This window comes from Bos indicus x Bos taurus, chromosome X (assembly GCF_003369695.1).
Source record: "Bos indicus x Bos taurus breed Angus x Brahman F1 hybrid chromosome X, Bos_hybrid_MaternalHap_v2.0, whole genome shotgun sequence".
Lineage (NCBI taxonomy): Eukaryota > Metazoa > Chordata > Mammalia > Artiodactyla > Bovidae > Bos > Bos indicus x Bos taurus.
The window spans coordinates 37586972-37611120 of NC_040105.1; the positions used below are offsets into that span (position 1 = coordinate 37586972).

The 24149-nt window shown below is 43.5% G+C and overlaps 1 protein-coding gene across 2 annotated transcripts in view; it reads right to left on the reverse strand.

Annotated features, from left to right (window-relative positions):
- Positions 1-24149, reverse strand: part of SRPX (sushi repeat containing protein X-linked) — a 141833-nt gene that overhangs the window by 11157 nt on the left and 106527 nt on the right. For both annotated transcript variants that reach the window (XM_027534257.1, XM_027534258.1), the window contains one exon: positions 19714-19835. In XM_027534257.1, the coding sequence (XP_027390058.1) occupies positions 19714-19835 (122 nt within the window). The remainder of the gene's footprint in view (positions 1-19713; positions 19836-24149) is intronic.

Here is a 24149-nt window from a genome sequence, read left to right on the forward strand (position 1 = left end):
ATCTAAAAAAGAATGAATACATGTATAACTGAATCACCTTGCTGTATACCTGAAACTAACAAAACACTGAAGCAACTCTGCTACAATAAAACAAAAAAGAAATCATTCATGTACATGTTCACATCAGCACTATTTACAACAGCCAAGACATGGAATCAAGCTAAGTGTTCACTGACAAATTAATGCATAAAGAAGATGTAGAATATATACACGATGGAAAATTACTTAACTATAAAAAAAATGCCATTTCCAACATGAATGGAATTAGAAATAATCATATCAAGTGAAGACAGACCAAGAACAAATATCCTGTGACATCACTTATATGTGGAATCTAAAAGAAATGATTTAAATGAACTTCTTTTGTTTTTGAAGTCCCATTTAATATCTTTTAATCCTGTGTATCCCTTATCCGCTGGATCATGGAAAAAGCAAGAGAGTTCCAGAAAAACATCTATTTCTGCTTTATTGACTATGCCAAAGCCTTTGACTGTGTGGATCACAATAAACTGTGGAAAATTCTGAAAGAGATGGGAATACCAGACCACCTAATCTGCCTCTTGAGAAATTTGTATGCAGGTCAGGAAGCAACAGTTAGAAATGGACATGGAACAACAGACTGGTTCCAAATAGGAAAAGGAGTACGTCAAGGCTGTATATTGTCACCCTGTTTATTTAACTTATATGCAGAGTACATCATGAGAAACGCTGGACTGGAAGAAACACAAGTTGGAATCAAGATTGCCGGAAGAAATATCAATAACCTCAGATATGCAGATAACACCACCCTTATGGCAGAAAGTGAAGAAGAACTAAAAAGCCTCTTGATGAAAGTGAAAGTGGAGAGTAAAAAAGTTGGCTTAAAACTCAACATTCAGAAAACAAAGATCATGGCATCTGGTCCCATCACTTCATGGGAAATAGATGGGGAAACAGTGTCAGACTTTATTTTTGGGGGCTCCAAAATGACTGCAGATGGTGACTGCAGCCATGAAATTAAAAGACGCTTACTCATTGGAAGGAAAGTTATGACCAACCTAGATAGCATATTCAAAAGCAAAGACATTACTTTGCCAACAAAGGTCCGTCTAGTCAAGGCTATGGTTTTTCCAATGGTCATGTATGGATGTGAGAGTTGGACTGTGAAGAAAGCTGAGCACGGAAGAATTGATGCTTTTGAACTGTGGTGTTGGAGAAGACTCTTGAGAGTCCCTTGGACTGCAAGGAGATCCAACCAGTCCATTCTAAAAGAGATCAGCCCTGGGTATTCTTTGGAAGGAATGATGCTAAAGCTGAAACTCCAGTACTTTGGCCACGTCATACGAAGAGTTGACTCATGGAAAAAGACCCTGATGCTGGGAGGGATTGAGAGCAGGAGGAGAAGAGGATGACAGAGGATGAGATGGCTGGATGGCATCACTGACTCGATGGACGTGAGTCTCAGTGAACTCTGGGAGTTGGTGATGGACAGGGAGGCCTGGCGTGCTGCGATTCATGGGGTTGCAAAGAGTCAGACACGACTGAGCAACTGATCTGATCTGATCCCTTAATTAGTTATTATAGTTATTTTACTACTTTTGTCTTTAAACCTTTATACTAGATTTATATATCCACTGTAACTGATATATCTATATTTAAAAAGTTTTTAAAATACTATTTTAAGTATTTTAAAATGGAAGTAATTTCAATTTTCTTTGAGGTGTATAACAAAGTGAGAATTATACATAAATATGCATATTGTTTTAATTTCATGGCTGCAGTCACCATCTGCAGTGATTTTGGAGCCCAAAAAAGTAAAGTCTGACACTGTTTCCACTGTTTCCCCATCTATTTCCCATGAAGTGATGGGACCAGATGCCATGATCTTCCCATGAAGTGATGGGACCAGATGCCATGATCTTCGTTTTCTGAATGTTGAGCTTTAAGCCAACGTTTTCACTCTCCTCTTTCACTTTCATCAAGAGGCTTTTTGGTTCCTCTTCACTCTCTGCCATGAAACTAAAAGACGCTTACTCCTTGGAAAAAAGTTATGACCAACCTAGATAGCATATTGAAAAGCAGAAACATTACTTTGCCAACAAAGGTCTGTCTAGTCAAGGCTATGGTTTTTCCAGTGGACTGTGAAGAAAGGTGAGCCCTGAAGAATTGATGCTTTTGAACTGTGGTGTTGGAGAAGACTCTTGAGAGTCCCTTGGACTGCAAGGAGATCCAACCAGTCCATTCTGAAGGAGATCAGCCCTGGGATTTCTTTGGAAGGAATGATGCTAAAGCTGAAACTCCAGTACTTTGGCCACCTCATGCGAAGAGTTGACTCATTGGAAAAGACTCTGATGCTGGGAGGGATTGGGGGCAGGAGGAGAAGGGGACGACAGAGGATTAGATGGCTGGATGGCATCACCCACTCGATGGAAGTGAGTCTGAGTGAACTCCAGGAGTTGGTGATGGACAGAGAGAGGCCTGGTATGCTGCGATTCATGGGGTCGCAAAGAGTCGGACACGACTGAGCGACTGAACTGAACTGAACTGATGCATATTGTTTATCCGATTCTTTTCCACTATAGGTTACTGAATATTATTCCCTGTGCTATACAGGAGGTCTTTCTAATGTCTCTTTTATACTAGTGTGTATATGTTAACCTGAAATTCCTAATTTTTTCCAGTCTCCCTCAATCCCCTACTATCATCTTTGGTAACCATAAGTTTGTTTTCTATGTCTATGAGTCTATTTTTGTTTTGTAAAAATCTTTGTGGTCCTTTAGAATGTATTAAAACTTAAGTTGTTTTACAAATAAAAAAAACATGATAAACATAAGTTATATACAAGCTTCATGTGACCAGAAACCAGAAAACTACAATAGATACACAAACAATAACAAGAAAGGAATCTAAGCATACCGCTGATTCTTTAAATCACACAAAGATAACAAGAGAAGAATGTAACAGAGGAGCTATAAAACAGACATAAAACAATTAGGAAAATGTCAGTAACAATATACCTATCAATAATTTAAGTGGACTAAATTATCTAATCAAAAGAAAGGGTAGCTGAATGGAGAAAAAAAAAAAAAAAAAACGACCTATCTATATGCTGCCTACAAGGGACTGAATTCAGATGTGAAGGCACACAAAAGTTGAAAGTGAAGTAATGGACAAATATATTCTATGCAAGTGCAAACCAAAAGCTGGATAACTTTTCTTGTATCAGACAAAACAGACTTTAAAACAAGACTATTATCAGCTATTCTTTGGAACTCTGCATTCAGATGCTTATATCTTTCCTTTTCTCCTTTGCTTTTCACTTCTCTTCTTTTCACACCTATTTGTAAGGCCTCTACAGACAGCCATTTTGCTTTTCTGCATTTCTTTTCCATGGGGATGGTCTTGATCCCTGTCTCCTGTACAATGTGACGAACCTCCGCCCATAGTTCATCAGGCACTCTATCAGATCTAGTCCCTTAAATCTATTTCTCCCTTCCACTGGATAATCATAAGGGATTTGATTTAGATCATACCTGAATGGTCTAGTGGTTTTCCCTATTTTCTTCAATTTAAGTCTGAATTTGGCAATAAGGAGCTCATGATCTGAGCCACAGTCAGCTCCTGGTCTTGTTTTTGCTGACTGTCTAGAGCTTCTCCATCTTTGGCTGCAAAGAATATAATCAATCTGATTTGGGTGTTGAACATCTGGTGATGAAGAGATAAGAAAGCCTTCCTCAGTGATCAATGCAAAGAAATAGAGGAAAACAATAGAATGGGAAAGACTAGAGATCTCTTCAAGAATATTAGAGATACCAAGGGAACATTTCATGCAAAGATGGGCTTGATAAAGGACACAAATGGTATGGACCTAACAGAAGCAGAAGATATTAAGAAGAGGCGGCAAGAATACACAGAAGAACTGTACAAAAAAGATCTTCATGACCAAGATAATCACGATGGTGTGATCACTGACCTAGAGCCAGACATCCTGGAATGTGAAGTCAAGTGGGCCTTAGAAAGCATCACTACGAACAAAGCAAGCGGAGGTGATGGAATTCCAGTGAAGCTATTTCAAATCCTGAAAGATGATGCAGTGAAAGTACTGCACTCAATATGCCAGGAAATTTGGAAAACTCAGCAGTGGCCACAGGACTGGAAAAGGTCAGTTTTCATTCCAATCCCAAAGAAAGGCAATGCCAAGGAATGCTCAAACTATGGCACGATTGCACTCCTCTCACACGCTAGTAAAGTAATGCTCAAAATTCTCCAAGCCAGGCTTCAGCAATATGTGAACCATGAACTTCCTGATGTTCAAGCTGGATTTAGAAAAGGCAGAGGAACCAGAGATCAAATTGCCAACATCCGCTGGATCATCAAAAAAGGAAGAGAGTTCCAGAAAAATATCTATTTCTGCTTTATTGACTATGCCAAAGCCTTTGACTGTGTGGATCACAATAAACTGTGGACAATTCTGAAAGAGATGGGAATACCAGACCACCTGACCTGCCTCTTGAGAAATCTGTATGCAGGTCAGGAAGCAACAGTTAGAAATGGACATGGAACAACAGACTGGTTCTAAATAGGAAAAGGAGTACGTCAAGGCTGTATATTGTCACCTGCTTATTTAATTTATATGCAGAGTACATCATCAAAAATGCTGGGCTGGAAGAATCACAAACTGGAATCAAGATTGCCAGGAGAAATATCAATAACCTCAGATATGCAGATGACACCACCCTTATGGCAGAAAGTAGAGAGGAACTAAAAAGCCTCTTGATGAAAGTGAAAGAGGAGAGTGAACAAGTTGGCTTAAAGCTCAACATTCAGAAACCTAAGATCATGGCATCTGGTCCCATCATTTCATGGGAAATAGATGGGGAAACAGTGGAAACAGTGTCAGACTTTATCTGGATGGCATCACCGACACGATGATCATGACTTTGAGCCAGTAGGAGTAGCAATACTCATATCAGATAAAATAGACTTTAAAACAAAGGCTGTGAAAAGAGACAAAGAAGGACACTACATAATGATCAAAGGATCCATCCAAGAAGAAGATATAACAATTATAAATATATATATGCACCCAACACAGGAGCACCACAATATGTAAGACAAATGCTAACAAGTATGAAAGGGGAAATTAACAATAACACAATAATAGTGGGAGACTTTAATACCCCACTCACACCTATGGATAGATCAACTAAACAGAAAATTAACAAGGAAACACAAACTTTAAATGATACAATAGGCCAGTTAGATCTAATTGATATCTATAGGACATTTCACACCAATACAATGAATTTCACCTTTTTCTCAAGCACAAACGGAACCTTCTCCAGGATAGATCACATCCTGGGCCATAAATCTAGCCTTGGTAAATTAAAAAAAAAAAATTGAAATTATTCCAAGCATCTTTTCTGACTACAATGCAGTAAGATTAGATCTCAATTACAGGAGAAAAACTATTAAAAATTCCAACATATGGAGGCTGAACAACACATTGGTGAATAACCAACAAATCACAGAAGAAATCAAAAAAAGAAATCAAAATATGCATAGATATGAATGAAAATGAAAACACAACAATCCAAAACCTGTGGGACACTGTAAAAGCAGTGCTAAGGGGAAGGTTCATAGCAATACAGGCTTATCTCAAGAAACAAAGAGAAAAAGTCAAATAAATAACCTAACTCTATACCTAAAGCAACTAGAAAAGGAAGAAATGAAGAATCCCAGGGTTAGTAGAAGGAAAGAAATCTTAAAAATTAGGGCAGAAATAAACGCAAAAGAAACAAAAGAGACCATAGCAAAAATCAACAAAACCAAAATCTGGTTCTTTGAGAGGATAAATAAAATTGACAAACCATTAGCCAGACTCATCAAGAAACAAAGGAAGAAAAATTAAATCAATAAAATAGAAATGAAAATATCACAACAGACAACACAGAAATACAAAGGATCATAAGAGACTACTATCAGCAATTATATGCCAATAAAATGGACAACTTGGAAGAAATGGACAAATTCTTAGAAAAGTACAACTTTCCAAAACTGAACCAGGAAGAAATAGAAAATCTTAACAGACCCATCACAAGCATGGTAATTGAGACTGTAATCAGAAAGCTTCCAGCAAACAAAAGCCCAGGTCCAGATGGCTTCACAGCTGAATTCTACCAAAAATTTATAGAAGAGCTAACACCTATCCTACTCAAACTCTTCCAGAAAATTGCAGAGGAAGGTAAACTTCCAAACTCATTCTATGAGGCCACCATCACCCTAATACCAAAACCTGACAAAGATGCCACAAACAAAGAAAACTACTGGCCAATATCACTGATGAACATAGATGCAGAAATCCTTAACAAACTTCTAGCAATCAGAATCCAACAACACGTTAAAAAGATCATACATCATGACCAAGTGGGCTTTATCCCAGGGATGCAAGGATTCTTCAATATCCGCAAATGAATCAATGTAATACACGATTAACAAATTGAAAAATAAAAGCCATATGATTATCTCAATAGATGCAGAGAAAGCCTTTGACAAAATTCAACATCCATTTATGATAAAAACCCTCCAGAATGCAGGAATAGAAGGAACATGCCTCAACATAATAAAAGCTATATATGACAAACCCACAGCATACATTATCCTCAATGGTGAAAAATTGAAAGCATTTCCCCTAAAGTCAGGAACAAGACAAGGGTGCGCCCACTCTCACCACTACTATTCAACATAGTTTTGGAAGTTTTGGCCACAGCAATCAGAGCAGAAAAGAAATAAAAGGAATCCAAATTGGAAAAGAAGAAGTAAAGCTCTCACTGTTTGCAGATGACATGATCCTCTACATAGAAAACCCTAAAGACTTCATCAGAAAATTACTAGACCTAATCAATGAATATAGTAAAGTTGCAGGGTATAAAAATCAACACACAGAAATCCCTTGCATTCCTATAAACAATGAGAGAACAGAAAGAGAAATTATGGAAACAATTCCATTCACCATTGCAACGAAAAGAATAAAATACTCAGGAATATATCTACCTAAAAACAAAAGACCTATATATAGAAAACTATAAAACAGTGGTGAAAGAAATCAAAGAGGATGCCAATAGATGGAGAAATATCACTTGTACATGGATTGGAAGAATCAGTATAGTGAAAATGAGTACAGTCCCCAAAGCAGTCTACAGATTCAATGCAATCCCTATGAAGCAACCAATGGTATTTTTCAGAGAACTAGAACAAAATTTCACAATTTGTATGGAAATACAAAAAACCTCGAATAGCCAAAGCAATCTTGAGAAAGAAGAATGGAACTAGAGGAATCAACCTGCCTGACTTCAGTCTCTACTACAAAGCCACAGTCATCAAGACAGTATGGTAGTGGTACAAATATAGATCAATGGAACAAAATAGAAAGCCCAGAGATAAATCCACACACCTATGGACATCTTATCTTTGACAAAGGAGGCAAGAATATACAATGGAGAAAAGACAATCTCTTTAACAAGTGCTGCTGGGAAAATTGGTCAACCACTTATAAAAGAATGAAACTAGAACACTTTCTAACACCATACACAAAAATAAACTCAAATGGATTAAAGATCTAAATGTAAGACCAGAAACTATTAAACTCCTAGAGGAGAACATAGGCAAAACACTCTCTGACATAAATCACAGCAGGATCCTCTATGACCCACCTCCCAGAGTATTGGAAATAAAAGCAAAAATAAACAAATGGGACCTAATTAAACTCAAAAGCTTCTGCACAACAAAGGAAACTATGCTGCTGCTGATGCTAAGTCGCTTCAGCCATGTCCGACTCTGTGCGACCCCATAGAAGGCAGCCCACCAGGCTCCCCCGTCCCTGGGATTCTCCAGGCAAGAACACTGGAGTGGGTTGCCATTTCCTTCTCTAATGCATGAAAGTGAAAAGTGAAAGTGAAGTCGCTCAGTTGTGTCCGACTCTTAGTGACCCCATGGACTGCAGCCTACCAGGCTCCTCCATCTGTGGGACTTTCCAGGCAAGAGTACTGGAGTGGGGTGCCATTGCCTTCTCCAAAAGGAAACTATAAGCAAGGTGAAAAGACAGCCTTCAGAATGGGAGAAAATAATAGCAAATGAAGCAACTGACAAAGAATTAATCTCAAAATATATACAAGCAACTCCTGCAGCTCAATTCCAGAAAAATAAATGGCCCAATCAAAAAATGGGCCAAAGAACTAAACAGACATTTCTCCAAAGAAAACATACAGATGGCTAACAAACACATGAAAAGATGCCCAACATCGCTCATTATCAGAGAAATGCAAATCAAAACCACAGTGAGGTACCATTTCACACCAGTCAGAGTGGCTGCTATCCAAAAGTCTACAAGCAATAAATGCTGGAGAGGGTGTGGAGAAAAGGGAACCCTCTTACACTGTTGGTGGGAATGCAAACTAATACAGCCACTATGGAGAACAGTGTGGAGATTCCTTAAAAAACTGGAACTAGAACTGCCATATGACCCAGCAATCCCACTGCTGGGCATACACACCAAGGAAACAAGAACTGAAAGAGACACGTGTACCCTGATGTTCATAGCAGCACTGTTTACAATAGCCAGGACATGGAAGCAACCTAGAGGTCCATCAACAGACAAATGGATAAGAAAGCTATGGTACATACACAAAATGGAGTATTACTTAGCCATTAAAAAGAATACATTTGAATCAGTTCTAATGAGGTGGATAAAACTGGAGCCTATTATACAGAGTGAAGTAAGCCAGAAAGAAAAACACCAATACAGTATACTAATGCATATATATGGAATTTAGAAAGATGGCAACGATAACCCTGTATGCAAGATAGCAAAAGAGACACAGATGTATAGAAGTCTTTTGGACTCTGTGGGAGAGGGCGAGGGTGGGATGATTTCAGAGACTGGCACTGAAGCATGTATATTACCATATGTGAAACAGATAGCCAGTCCAGGTTCGATGCATGAGACAGGGTGGTCTGGGCTGGTGCATTGGGATGACCCAGAGGGATGAGATGGGGAGGGAGGCGGGAGGGCGGTTCAGGATGGGGAACGCGAGTACACACGTGGCAGATTCATGTTGATGTATGGCAAAACCAATACAATATTGTAAAGTAATTAACCCCCAATTAAAATAAATAAATTTATATTTAAAAAATAAATAAACAAAAATAAAAACTTTGTGGATGCGAAGTACTCAGCTCAAAGCGGCTCTGCCTCACCCTGGCTTTGATAGACAGTGGTCTCACCCTGGCCACACCCTGGCTTTGATAGACAGTGGTGTCGCCCTCCCCACACCCTGGCCTTGATAGACAGTGGTCTCGCCCTGGCCACACCCCGGCCTTGATAGACAGTGGTCTCGCCCTGGCCACACCCTGGCTTTGTTAGACAGTGGTCGAGCCCTGGCCACACCCTGGCTTTGTTAGACAGTGGTCTCGCCCTACCCACAGATCCCACTCACGGATCATGCCCACCCACGTGACCTCTTCCTTAACCAATCTCAAGCCCAGGCACTGACCCCGGCCAACGGACACCATTACCCGTCCATCCCAGAGCCCGCACCCAGCCACCTGCCATCTGGCCCGGAGCCCGCCTCCGGCCACCCACATCGTACACCCTGGGAAAGTTCCGAGGAGACGGCTGGCGCCGGCGCCCCCGCCGATTTGTGCCCCGCAGACGCCTCATCCCAGCCGCCATTCCCTGGTTCGAGGAATGTCCCGCCATGCTGCCCACATCACCCTCACAGGTGCGTCAGAACTACCGCCCCGAGTGCGAGGCCGCGATCAACAGCCACGCCGCCCTGGAGTTCCACGCCTCCTTCCATTGCCTGGCCGTGGCTGTCTACCTCGACCATGATGACGTGGCCTTGAAGCGTTTCTCCCGCTTTTTCCTGCTCCGCTCCCATGAGCACAGCAAGACAGCCGAGAGCCTGATATTCCTGCAGAACCATCGTGGGGGCCGCATCTGCTTCCTCAACATCAGAAAGCCTGAGACCCAACAGTGGGAGAGCGGACTCCAGGCCATGCAAAACACCCTGCACCTGGAGAAGTGCGTCAACCAGAGCCTGCTCAACCTGCACAAGCTGGCCACTGATAGCAGCGACGTCGAGCTGTACTACTTCCTGGGGACCGACTACCTGGACCAGCAGGTCAAGTTCATCAGGGAGCTGCGGGACCACCTCAGTGACCTAAGCAACATGGGGCTCCCAGAAGGTGCTCTGGCAGAGTACTTCTCTGACAAGCTCACCCTGAGGGGTGGCGACAAGAAGGACTGAGCCTGGACTGGACTTTCCCCCGAGTCCGGGGTGACTGCCCAAGGTCACCCTGCCTGCAATGCAGACCGCAGTATTGCCCTTGCAGAAAAAGTTCACAAGTTTTCCTTTTTTCAGTGTTGCCAGTTCTTCCAATAAAGTAATTGCTTCCTGAAGAAATAAAGGTGCCTTGTTGATTCATGCGTGCAAACCCTTAACCTTTCAAGCTTTAAAACAGGTATCCAGCAGTCTTTCGAGCTACCAATGCCCTGTCCACAGGCAGCTCAGGATCTCCACAGAGGGAGGGAAGAAGAGGATCCATGGGACCCTGAACAATACAAAATGTACCTTCCCCTAATAAACAATGTGGTATATGGGGTGGGCATGGGTGAGGTGAGGCCCTGGTGAATGTGGGTGCCTGTGAATAGATGAGACATAAAAATATGGCCTGAAAATCACGATTGGGGTTGATCTCCAGAAATAGTGAAGGGAAAGGGATTGGGAAGGGAATGAAATAAAAGGGTCTTCATTTTGTTTGAAGCAGACTTCTGGGTAGCAAGATGGGGGCCTGGGAAACTGGCATAGCAGAGTCCCTCTCTGACAAGCTCACCCTGGGCTACGTGACAATTTAAGGGTAGCAGGCCTGGCTTTCCCAGAGACACACTTCCTGTGGTCACCACTGTTGAGCATGGAATCTGCCCTTACAAAACATCCACGTGCAATTTTCTACTTGAATTGTACCACCCTGCAATAAAGTAGCATGATACCACTCCCAAAATTTATCTCAATTCTATTGAAGGTGATTCTATATAGCCCTTCTAGGGTGAAAAATAGAAGCTCATGAATGAAGGTCGATTTGTGATACTGAATATAAAGTAAAATAAATCCCCCTGAATATGAAGTCAGTGGTACTGGCTGCAGGTTGAAGCTGGGAGACCAGTTCATAGGTATGACAGCTGGTCCAGGTGAAAGACAATGGTGGTTGAACTGGAGTGGAGGATGTAGAAATGAAGAGATGTAGACACACTGCAGATGGATTGGGATACATCAGCAAGGTTTCTTTGTGGACCAGAGATGAAGAGTGAGATATGAAGAAGAAAATCTACTTTAGCCTGGGTTGATGGTGGTACCATTTTATCAATTTGGGGTCTTTTGCCAGGGGCACAGCTGGGATGGAAGGTTGGAGAAGGCATGTCATGTAAAATCTGAGATGCATATTAGACATCCAAATGGAACTGTCATGCAGGTATCCAGAAAAATGAATCTGGGGTTCAGAGTGGATGTCAGCTTTAGAAACAGACCCATGGGAGACATCATGATCAGATGAAGTCTCTACACATATAAACCATAATATTGCCTTTGCCTACCAAAAACACTCAAAATATGTTTCTTCTGTGCCTAGGTGTGGTTAATAAGGCAAAAGTTAAAATTTTACAGATCTTGCCTGTCTTATCAAGGATACATGGTCCCTGATAAGAGATGGTCCTCAGATTGACACATGGTCCATCTGAGCCTCCCAAAAGTTTGCAAACTGTTTTGAATATTTACAAATATTCCAATATTTACAAATATTCCTCCCTGTAGCTTAGACAGTAAAGAATCTGCCTGCAATGTGGGAGACCTGGGTTCGATCCCTGGGTCAGGAAGATCCCCTGGAGAAGGGAATGGCAACCCATTCGAGTATTCTTGCCTGGAGAATCCCATGGACAGAGGAGCCTGGTGGGCTACAGTCCATGGAATCGCAGAGAGTCGGACATGACTGAGCGACTAACTCTTATTTGAATATTTACAAATATATAAACAAGCCTGGCTACAAAGGAGTTAACTGTCCCATTTCACCATGACTGCACTTGAATATTTTCTTAAAATGAGGATTAACTCTCTTCAGTTAAATTTCCAGAAAATTTGCTTGTTCCTTTGTTCTTAGACAACCGGGGTCTTCTCACTCTGTTTCTTTCTCTGCTCACATTGAGGATCTCTCCTCTTTCTTTGACGGGCATTCCCTGGTGGCTCAGATGCCAAAGAATCTGCCTGCAATGCAGGAGACACAGGTTTAGTCCCTGGGTCAGGGAGATCCCTGGGAGAAGGGAATGTCCACCCACTCCAGTGTTCTTGCCTGGAGAATTCCATGAACAGAGTAGCCTAGCAGGCTCCAGTCCATGGGGTCGCAAACGGTCGGACATGACCGAGTGACTAACACTTTCATTTTCCTCTGACAATGTCTCAGATCCTACATATGTCAATTAACGGTTCTCCTCTAGATAGAAGCAAGCACCAGGTGAGTAGCTGTTCATCTTTATAACTAGAAATTGACTTTCAGGTTGTGCTAGGGCTCCATTACTGTGCAGGCTCTTCTCTAGTTGCGGTATGTGGGTTCCTTAGTGTGGTGGCTTCGCCTGTTGCACACCACGGGCACGAGGCGCTTGGACTTCAGTAGTTGTGGCACATGGGCTCAGCAGTCGTGGTTCCCCGGCTCTAGAGCACAGGTTCAGTAGTTGTGATTCGCAGGCTGAGGTGCTCTGCGAAATGTGAGATCTTCCTGGATCAGGGATCAAACCCAGGTCTCCTGTTTGGCAGAAGGATTCTTTACCACTGAGCCACCAGGGAAGCCTGAAGATCCTTCTTGCTGTCCAGTTTTGGAGAAACAGTTTGGTGTCATGGATTCTTCCCCACAGATGGCCTGGGATCAAATGCCATTCTAGCCACTTACTAAATTGAGGGCATTGGGGAATGTGAATTACCTTCTCTGTGCCTCTGTTATCTCATATGTGAAATAGGGATCAAAAAACTATTGCTTAAAAGAGTAGACAGAGAAGGTAATGGCCCCCCATTCCAGTGGTCTTGCCTGGAAAATCCCATGGACGGAGAAGCCTAGTAGGCTGTAGTCCATGGGGTCGCTAAGAGTTGGACACGACTGAGCAACTTCACTTTCACTTTTCACTTTCATGCATTGGAGAAAGATATTGCAACTCTCTCCAGTGTTCTTGCCTGGAGAATCCCAGGGACGGGGGAGCCTGGTGGGCTGCTGTCTATGGGGTTGCACAGAGTTGGACACGACTGAGGCAACTTAGCAGCAGCAGCAAAAGAGTAGATGGCTTATTATATTGTAAATGTTTAATTTAAATTTAAACATATTTAGAATTAGTATCTTTCAATTGCCCTAAGGCAGGGCAGTATCAAATGAAACAAGTTCCCACAGGGCTAGATGACCAAGGTCAACCCAGGGCATTTGTACATGTACACTCTCCATTTTCTACCTCAGATCTTATATAATTGGGGGAGAAAAAAATAGCATATGTAGGGCACAGCTTTCTGTATCTGCCTGAATGCCCTATTCCCTTACTGGGGGAAGATCTAACAAAGTTAAACGCCCAAGTGACTTTCTCACCAGAAAAAGTAGACACTAAAGTACTCCTAGGTCAAGCCTGCCCCATCCAAGCTGTGCTATGACAATGGAGAGACAAACTTCAACCAGAAGTCCCTGAAGAAATTCTACAAAAGGTAAGAGCAGATGCTTGAGTGGAGGGGAGGCCAGGAAGAGTCAAGACTACTGACCCAGTAGGAGAAGACTCCAGCTCAGTGCCAAGTATTGGAACTGAAAAAGCAATTACCTTTAAAGAGGCCTGTGAAGAATAAAGCCTCTGACAACCACCTTTATTAAATGCCAAGTAATCCAAACTTAGTAGTGTACTGTTAGTCACTCAGTCCTGTCTGACTCTTTGTGACCTTGTGAACTGTAGCCCGCTAGGCTGCTCTGTCCATGGGATTCTCCAGACAAGAATACTGGATTGGGTAGCCATTCCCTTCTCCAGGGGATCCTCCTGACCCAGGGATCAAACCCATGTCTCCCACCTTGCAGGCAGGTTCTTTAGCCTCTGAATCACCAGGGAAGCCCTTTAAAGGCCACAGGCTGTCTGGAAGCAACATCCAAATGATACTTGCCCTCCAGGATCAACACCAAATAGTGCTACAAGCCAACTGGCCCTATGATCCCTCCTCCACAAAACCCATCTGGATATGGGGAATGTGCTCCCAGGATCTGTGCAGGGACTGCCCTCATGGTTGTGCCTAAGTAGCATCCATAAGATCGCCTGTAGCCTAGGATATAAATGTCCCCAGAATATTCATGTGCTTTGGATGAGCTCTTCCAGGAAGGAAAGGACAGCATTCCACTGCTAAAGATGTCCTTGATGACCCCAGAGAGCTCTCAACAATTTGTTCCACAGGCAACATGCCCTGCAGTCCTCAAGGAAGCCTCTACGTTATATCAGGCTAGCCTATGCCCAGCCGATGACCAACACTGCATATCCACATGGGTTCCCACCCCTGGGTGGCCTCCACTCCAGAAGACCTCACTCGTGAGTGAGACAGACTCATCACTGGAGATGATCCCATCCCAAGGGACATCGTCCCAGGCCAGGAGTTCACCATCGGAGACGCCTATGCCTTGTCCACTGGAGATGACACCCAAGGGCCAGGGCACCATGTTGGAGATGCAGCTGCTCACCCAGATGACTTGCTCTCCAGTTCACATTGTGGAACACTGCAATGTGGACTGAGACATTCCAGAAACAATGGATCAAGTGCACTGCCTGATGGCACCAGAGGACGAGCCGCTATTATCTAGCGGAACTTGCTAGGTGCTGGCTGGCTGACCCAACCCTAGACCAAGAGGCCCGTCAGACTGTCAGTCATTTCTCAGCCCAAAAGGTGCACCAAAAACAGACAGCGCTGCTGCCTACAAATACCGAAGGCCGTTCATGTCCTCACCTCCTAACTCTGCTGTCTCAGCATCACAGGCTGGACTGTACTCTAAGCACCTGGGTTGTTTTGTTTTGTTTGCCTGCACTGGGTCTTAGCTGCAGTATGTGGGATCTCGTTCCCCAACCAGGGACTGAACCCAGGCCCCCTGCACTGGGAGCTTGGGGTTGTAGCCACTGGGCTACCACGGAAACCCCCTGAATTGTTTTTTTTGTTTGTTTATTTTTAATGTTTTTTTTTATTGTAACATAAGTGTCTGATCTTAAGCTGTTGATTGCCAAGGCATCCACATCACAGACAGCTGTCTTAAATAAACACAGTGCCAGCTACCAGACTAGATGAGAACCAGGCTTCCCCATCACAGAAGTTTCCTTTGTTTTAGAGATCACTGGATGACTAGGATAACTGCCATCTGACCACTTGGTTTTCCCTTCTGACATTTTAATTCACGCTCCTGTTTTAAATTCACCAAGAAAGACTAAATCTGTGACACACTAGGCATCCCATCCTAGAGCCCAACAAAAGCGACCCAGGCAGCATGTGTACTCACTTTCTACCCATGATCTGGCTGTGCAGCCCAACGCATGCCATGCGGCCTCCAGGACCTGTGAGTAATAAGCCATGTTTTCTTTACAAAGTTCCCTAAGGGTTGCTACTGAGGCACCTCTTGCAATCATAATAAGAACCACAAGGCGGAGTGGGGTGGGGCGGGGGGGTTGGGTAGGGGTGAGGCGGTGAAATCACAATGAAAAACATGGAAGTGTTAGTCATTCAGTCATGTCAGACTCTGTGCGACCCCACTGACATTAGCCGGCCAGGCTCCTCTGTCCATGGTATTCTCCAGGCCAGAAAACTGGAGTAGATAGCCATCCCTTCTCCAGAGGATCTTCCAGATGCAGGGATCAAACCTGAGTCCTTTACTCCCAAATATGGATCGACAAATGTTTACCAGATATTTGACAGAAGTGAAAGAGATCATGATGAATAAACAGAACTATTTCTGGAGAGAAAAACAAATATACTACAGGAAACAGAAAAGAACATTACAAAAAATCCAAATTCATATTGTCAGAACTGTAAAGACGACAATGGGTTTATAAAATGGGAATAGAGTGCTATAAAAGGGAGCAACTAGAGTATAAGAGAAAGTCTTTGGAAAAAAAGTATTACAGCAAAATTAAAAACTTTGCCGGAGGCGGTCCTAAGATGGCAGAGGAATAGGACGGGGAGTACCACTTTCTCCCCCACAAATTCATCAAAAGAACATTTGAACACTGAGTAAATTCCACAAAACAACTTCTGAATGCTGGCAGAGGACATCAGGCACCTGAAAGGAGGTAAGAAAAAATATAAAAGATAAAAAGATAGACAAAGGAGGTAGGGATGGAAGTCACTCCCGGGAAGGGAGTCTTAAAAAAGAGAGAAGTTTCCAAATACCAGGAAACACTCTCACTGGCGAGTCTCTGGTGAGCCTTGGAACCTCTGAGGGCAACATAACCGGGAGGAAAAATAAATAAATAATTAAAACCCACAGATTCCGTGCAGGACTGTAACTCCCAGTGGAGAAGCAGCACAGACGCCTGCATCCGCCACTAGCAAGTGGGGGCTGGGCAGGGAAGCAGGGGCTGCATTGCTTAGAGTAAGGGCCGGCCTGAATGCCCTGAGGGCAATCTGAGGGAACTAATTTGAGATGGCAAACAAGACTATGGGATAGAAAAGCCCTAACCTAAGACACCTCCAGGCCCTCTCACAGAACAAAGAACTGAGCAGAGCTAGCCAGCTGCGAACAGGCCCATCCCTCTCCGGAGACAGGCAGGCAAGGGCAGCCAGGGCCAGAAGGGGCAATCGCGGCCTCAGAGAGGCATTAACTACCAAACTGCAAGCAGGCTTCATTGCTAATGAAGACTTCTTGGGATTCTGGACGGTCGACATCTGCCTGAGAAGGTGCGCGGGTTGTACACCCAGAAAACCCAGTGGCAGGGACGGGGGAGGCGATAAGTCGCAGCAACCGCGCTCGCCAAACACCTGGTCACCTGAGCTGCTCGGACCTGGGAAGGACACAAAATGCAGGCCCTACTGAGTCCGCGCCTTTGTGGAGTACCTGAGTACCTGAACCTGAGCGGCTTAGACCTGGGAAGTGCATACAACCCAATGCTGGCCTCAGAGAGTTCCCAGCAGAGCAACCTAGAGCCTAAGCAGTGTAGACAGGGAAAGCATACACGCCGTGAGTGGGGGCAAACCCAGTATGGCCAAGACACTGCGAGCACTCCCCACAGACACCAGTGTTATTTGTTTGCAGGGTTCCTCCCTCTCCACAGCACGACTGAACAAGTGATCCTAAAAAAGTGTCCACCACCGCCCCCTTGTGTCAGGGCGGAAATTAGACACTGACGAGACCAGCAAACAGCAGAAGCTAAAACAGAGGGAACCACCTTGGAAGTGACAGATGGAGAAGTCTTGAGGCTACTGTAAGAATAAGACTGAAAACCAGAGGCAGGAGGCTTATCAAGGCAGTGGTTCACTGACTGTGATCCTCAGACCACAAGCATCAGCAACACCTGGAAACTTCCTAGGAATGCAAGTTCTCAGGCCCCACTATAGATCAAGTGAGTCAGAAACTCTGGGGCTGGGGTCCTGCACTCTTTATCAGCCCTCCCAGAGATTCTGAGGCAGGGTAAATCTTGAGATCCACTGTACAATTCTTTTATGCAGCTTATTTATTGTTTAAATCATTAGCATTAGCCTACAGTGGTCTATAGTAGCCCCAACATATACAACCTGAATCATAGAAATTTTCTTAAATCAGATTTTTCTATCCTTCAAAGATTCTCTCTGTATATTTGCAATCCAGAAAAACTGTTTGGTAAATTCTGCAGCAGTTTTTTTAGAAAAAAAAAATCATTGACATAGCATATGTATAGGTAGTTCTAAATGTGCAATAGCTTCATGAAATCAACTTTCAGAATTTTCAATAAAAATTTTTAGATGGCAACAGCCCTCTCATGTTTTCTTATCTTCAATTTGAAGTGTTGGGAATGATACAAATACTCTTAAAGAGTACTGTCACTCCTGGAAATAGTAAAGCTGATTCCCTTTGAATCACTTACTTAGCACCAACATGACACCAGGCACTGTGCTAGGTACTAGGTAGCAAATTTGAAAAGATCTAGTTCTGACCTCACAAGTGTCACTCCTACGGAGGTACTAGATACAAATGCAGGAGGACAAAAATGAATACATAAAAGCTGATGAGTGTTCCCCAGCTTCTCCTTCAGCCAACTAAAGAGAACTCAGGCCTCTTTATCATTTTCCATTCCTGGCCTTCTGAATTTTTGATCCTGTTGTGGATGGGCCAGACTCTGCGAGGAGACAGGTATAAATCAAATGTGTGGTGGGTCAAAAAGCAGATGGAATGCCGCTGAGCAACTAAGCCCGTGTGCCACAACTATTGAACCTGTGCTCTTGAATCCAGGAGCTGCGACTACTGAAGCCCACGTATCTAGTGCCCATGCCCCATAACAAGAGAAGCCACTGCAACGAGAAGCTTGCACACCACAACTAGAGAGTAGCCCCTGCTCACTGCAACTAAAGAAAAGCCTGGGGAGCAACGAAGGCCCAGCACAGCAAAAAATAAGTAAAATTATTTTTTTAAGGCAGATGGAAAATAAGGAAATTAGAAAAAATAAATTGTTATGTCACTACATAACAACACTTGCTAAAGATATTTCCATCATGATAAGGGATTTCTGTGAACTTTTTTGAAAATCTGTGATATGGTTCACCAAGTTTTATTTCATTTTCTTCTTCCTGAGTATATACAAAGACCATATTTCCCAGTCTCCCTTGAACTCTGATCACAATCATGTGATGAGTTCTGGCCAATGGATTCGGAGTCAGCAGTTTTATGCTTCCAATATCACACACACACACACACACAAATGGCATTCTTTTTTCACTCTTTCCCCTTCTTTGTACAACCCGGAAGTAATATCTTCTGGGATGTGGATACTACAGGACAGTGGAACTACCAATAGCTTGGGACCATAAGAACAGAGATCTATCCCCTCCTTTGCAGAGCATGAGAGAAAAAGATAGATGAGAAAGGAAGGTTTTTAAGGAGCTTTGCTTTTTCTAATTATTATTTTCACAGTGGTCAAAAGAAACAAGTAAAAGTTTGGGTCGCTCTGAAATTACCTTTTGGCTGCTAATTTTTGCTTTTGTAATGCACCATTACTCAGAGTCCAAACACCATGATTCTGGCATTATACGTTACCAAAATAAAATAGTTGTTAAAATGGGGCTATGGATAAGTGCCCTGGAAGCATGGAGGAAAAGTACGCCAAGCCTGGAAAGGCTAAACTGGATGCCTGCCCTCTTAATAAGACCAAAGATTGTTTAAGGTCCTTTTTGTATTCTCTCCCCTTTCCATCCCTCTCCAACCAAGGGAAAAATAAACACAAAGACAAAGCAAAAACACCTGGGAGGGGAGGGGAAGAACCCTGGTGATTACCCTCTGCATCATATATTTGAATAAGCAGCCACATGCCAATTAACATGGTTATAATGCTCCCAGAACAAAAGCACTGAAACATTGCCTGGAATCAAGACTCAATAGACAGAAATCAGGGACCCTGATCAGAAAAAAGTACATTTATAGGTAACAACATTTAAGAAGAGAACTTCCCCCTACCTGAGCTGCAGGGCCAGGGCTGGAGGCATCACCTTTGCTCCTATCCTGCCGATGAGGGTTGGGAACACCCCTACCAGCTCCACCACAGTGATGTGTCGAAGATCCAGGCCACACTGTGCTTGCTGGAAGAAAAAATCCAAGATAGGAGGTGTAAGTGTAGCTAAAGAAAATCCATGTCAAACTACAGGTGGACAGAAGCAGCACTGTTCCGTTTGGGGAAGTTTCTCTGCCCACTCCATACTGTCCTGAAGATGGTTGAGAAACTGGGGTTAAACTAATGGCTATAAAACCCAAATACCTTCCTAAAGGAATCATTCAGAAATGACTTGGCAATGAGATTTTGAAAACCTAAGTAAAATGGCAGTGTACATATTTCCAGATGGGGTGAGACTTTGCATGAGCCAAATTTCCTAACAAGTATCAAAGACCACCTCCAGAGGATTTTCATTTGTATTTGCAAGGACAAAAGATTACTTCTAGTGTCCCCTTATCTACCCATTCTTCCACCCCTCACACTCAGCAGCCCAAAGCCCACACACACACTAACATGGTGAAGAAACTAGGATAAGACATTCCAACCCCCACCTGATGCCCTGCTTTCTTTCTTTTTTTAACAATTGGTGACCTGGGTTTGGTGGGTGCCACCCAATTCCCAGGTGGCACAAGTGGTAAAGAACCCACCTGCCAATGCATGTAGACCTAAGAGACAGAGATGCAGGTTCAATCCCTGGGTTGGGGAGATACTCTAGAGGAGGGTAGTATGGCTACCCACTCCAATATTCTTGCCTGGGAAATTGCATGCACGGAGGAGCCTGGTGAGCTACAGTCCATGGGATCGCAAAGAGTCACACACAACTGAAGTGACTTAGCACATATGCACGCCTGCACCAGCAGACACCACTTGATAACCTGGCTCTGGTGGCTGGAGGGATTACAATGCTGGGTCACACGTGACTGTAATAGTTTTTGCTGGGCTACCACCTCCAGGTCATTGCAGAGACAGCAAACTAAAATACACCCCCAGTTTGTGAAAGAGGTCTCATTTTTTCTCCTGGATCTTCAGCCTTAAGGACAGGTTTCAGGCTTGGTACACATCTTGAGACCTACAGAGAGGCTCTCAGGGAATACAGGCCAGGAACACCATTTTTGTGCTGTCCCTCTGGACAGTCCCTCTGCTATGCCCAGGCAGGGGAGGTGATACATAGCCTCACCCACTACAGACTGAGGCTCCTGTCCCTTCCAGACCAGAAAGCCTATTTGGGAAAATTTGAGAGTTGCCTGAAATGTGCCCTCCCAGTACCACCCAGGCATGGCCCGAGTCATTGCCCTACCCATTCTGGAGTGTGGCCCCCAGCTGACAGGAAGAGTTGGTGAGAATACCTGGAAGCTGTACAACCCAGCAACTCTTAACTGAGAGGCGGGTGAGCAGAGCTGATGGCTGCCAGGGCAAAGAAAGTGGCCCTGTATAGCCAGGGAACTTGATATATGAGTCGGCTTGAGTCAAGGTCACAAACTAAGAATATCCGTGGCATTGAAGGTGCTTTTCCCACTGTGCCCAGGAATGGAAAACCATTCACAACCTCACTTATAACTGAATACTACCTTCAGACCACCTGACCAAGGAACTGAAGCCTAACACAAAGGAAGCTGTATCACCCATCCAACAGCCCTGCTTATGGTGCATCTGAACAGAACACAGACTGTAGCTTTCTCTGTCTGCAGAGCAAAACTGGTGTCCTTACCTAGGCAAAATATTCAGTGCACACTCTTGTTTGACTTGGGTCCCCAGACTATGAGCCATGCCAACTCTGGGTCCCTTCCTGCTGCTTTGCCAGAAGAGGGAAGCTAATTCATAGCCGCACCTACAGCTGGGCATATTACCCAGTCTAAAGCATCTAGTAAGCCTGAGGAGAATCTAGAATTCATGAAGCACATCCTACAGCTGTATTTGGGCAGGGGACTAAGATGGCAGACCTACCCAGCTGTTCCCAGTCTATGGCACACCCCTGCCACCAAGCTCAGAGCTCAAACCGATGCTTTAGCCAACCAGATCCTAGCAGCAAGCCCCACCTTCCCAAGGATGTTACCAGCAGATATGTCCAGAAACCTAACAGAGCTGACTGAAGAACTGTCTCTGCCAAAGTAAACCGGAACTGTCTGGAAAAAGAGATCACTTACTCAAATGAACAGATACTGATAAAAAGAATCAAGGATCATGAAAAAGCAAGTATGTCTGATACCACCAAATGTAATTAATAAAGGGCCAATAACTGACCCTAAGAAATTGGAGAGCTATGAACTTTCAAAGAATTCAGAATAATTCTCTTAAAGAGGTTTTGTGAGCTATAAGAACAGACAACTAAATGAAATTAGAAAAATGAACAGGAGTTTGACAAATATAAACCATGAAAAAAAAATCATACATCTGAATAATAAAATAACTGACAAATTCAATAGAGAGCCTCAAAAGCAGATTCAACTATGCAGAAGAATAAGAAACCTGGGAACCAGATAATTTGAAATTATCCAGTCAGAGGAACAAAAAGGAAAAATAATGAAAAAGATTGAAGAGAGCCTAAGGGACTTATAGGACACAATGAAAAGTATTTGCATTCTGGGAATTCTAGGAGGAAGAAAGGGACAAAAAGTGTATTTCAGTAAATAATGGCTGAAAAATTCCCAATCCTTGGGAGAGAACTAGACATCTAGATCCAAAAAGGATGCCAAATAGATTGAACCCAAATAGGCTACACCAGGACATATTATAATTGTCAAAAGACAAAAACAAAGAATTTTTAAAGCAACAAGAGAAAAGAGAGAAGTTACATACAAGGGAACCTCCATAAGACTGAGTGAGTGAGTGAAGTCGCTCAGTCGTGTCTGACTCTGCGACCCCGTGGACTGTAGCCCCCCAGGCTCCTCCGTCCATGGGATTCTCCAGGCAAAAATACTGGAGTGGGGTGCCATTTCCTTCTCCAGAGGATCTTCCTGACCCAGGAATCGAATCCAGGTCTCCCGCATTGCAGGCAGACGCTTTGCTGTCTGAACTGAAGGGTTTAGAGGCCGTCAAATGGACATGACCTATAAAGGCAATTTTGATGGTTTTACATAGAAATGACCTCTAATGAAAGAGAACACAAATGGGAACTATTTGAGATACATTTCTATGTAAAATGTAGTTTGCACATAATTCAGCATTTTAAATGAGCACTCTGCAACCGAGACCAAACCATAAGACTACCATAAGACTACCAGTGGTTTAATAATGGAAATTTTTCAGACCAGAAGAGAATGGTATGACATATTCAAAATATTGGGAGGAAAAACTGTCAACCCTAGAAATTCCATATCCAGTAAAGCTCCCCTATAGAAATGAAAGAGAGACAAATATTTTTCTGAAAAAACAAAAGCTGAGAGAGTTCATCACCATTAGACCTGCTTTACAAGACTTCTTTGAGTGGAAGTACAGTCAGTCGTCCATATCCACAAGTTACAGATCCACAAATTCAACCAACCATGGACCACATACTATATGTAGAACCAGAAGATCAATGTATATGGAGCCCATAGATACAGAGCACTGACAATGGGATGTAAGCATCCACGGATTTTGGGGTCCACAGTGAGTCTTCCAACCTATCCCCTGTAAGTACTGAGGAATAACTATAAAAGGACAATAACTAACATCATAAGAACATAAGAAGGCAGTGTAAAACTCACTGGAAAGGGGGAAACTTAGTTAAAGTTGAGTTCTGTAATATGGTAATAGTGGTATGTAATTCACTTACAGCTTGAATTTAAAAGTTAAAAAACAACCATGGTAGACAGAGACAAGATGGCAGAGTAGAAGGATGTGAGCTCACCTCTTCTGATGAAACCACCAAAATAACTAACTTCTGAACAACCAACAAAAAATGCTGCCGCTGCTAAGTCACTTCGGTCATGTCCGACTCTGCAACCCCATAGACGGCACCCCACCAGGCTCCCCCGTTCCTGAGATTCTCCAGGCAAGAACACTGAAGTGGGGTGCCATTGCCTTCTCTGCAAAAAAATGCTAGAACCTATCAAAAAAGATACCCTACATCCAAAGACAAAGAAGGAGCTACAAGATGGGGGTGGGGGGGTAGCGTGCGCACCCGCGGGCCTGTGTGCAAAAGTGATTAAATCAACTCCTGGCCATCAGGTGGGCAGGCCACAAACTGGAAAATAATTACGCCACAGAAGTTGTACACAGGAGTGGAAGTTCTGAGCCCCACATCAGGCTCCCCAGCTAGGGGGTCTGGCAACAGGAAGAGGAGCCTCCAAATCCTCTAGTTTTGAAGGAAGTGGGATTTAATCACAGGAATTCCATAGGACTGGGGAAAACAGAAACTCCACTTTGGAGGGCACACACAAGGTCTTTGGCACACCAGGAACCAGGGAAAAGAAATCAGTGA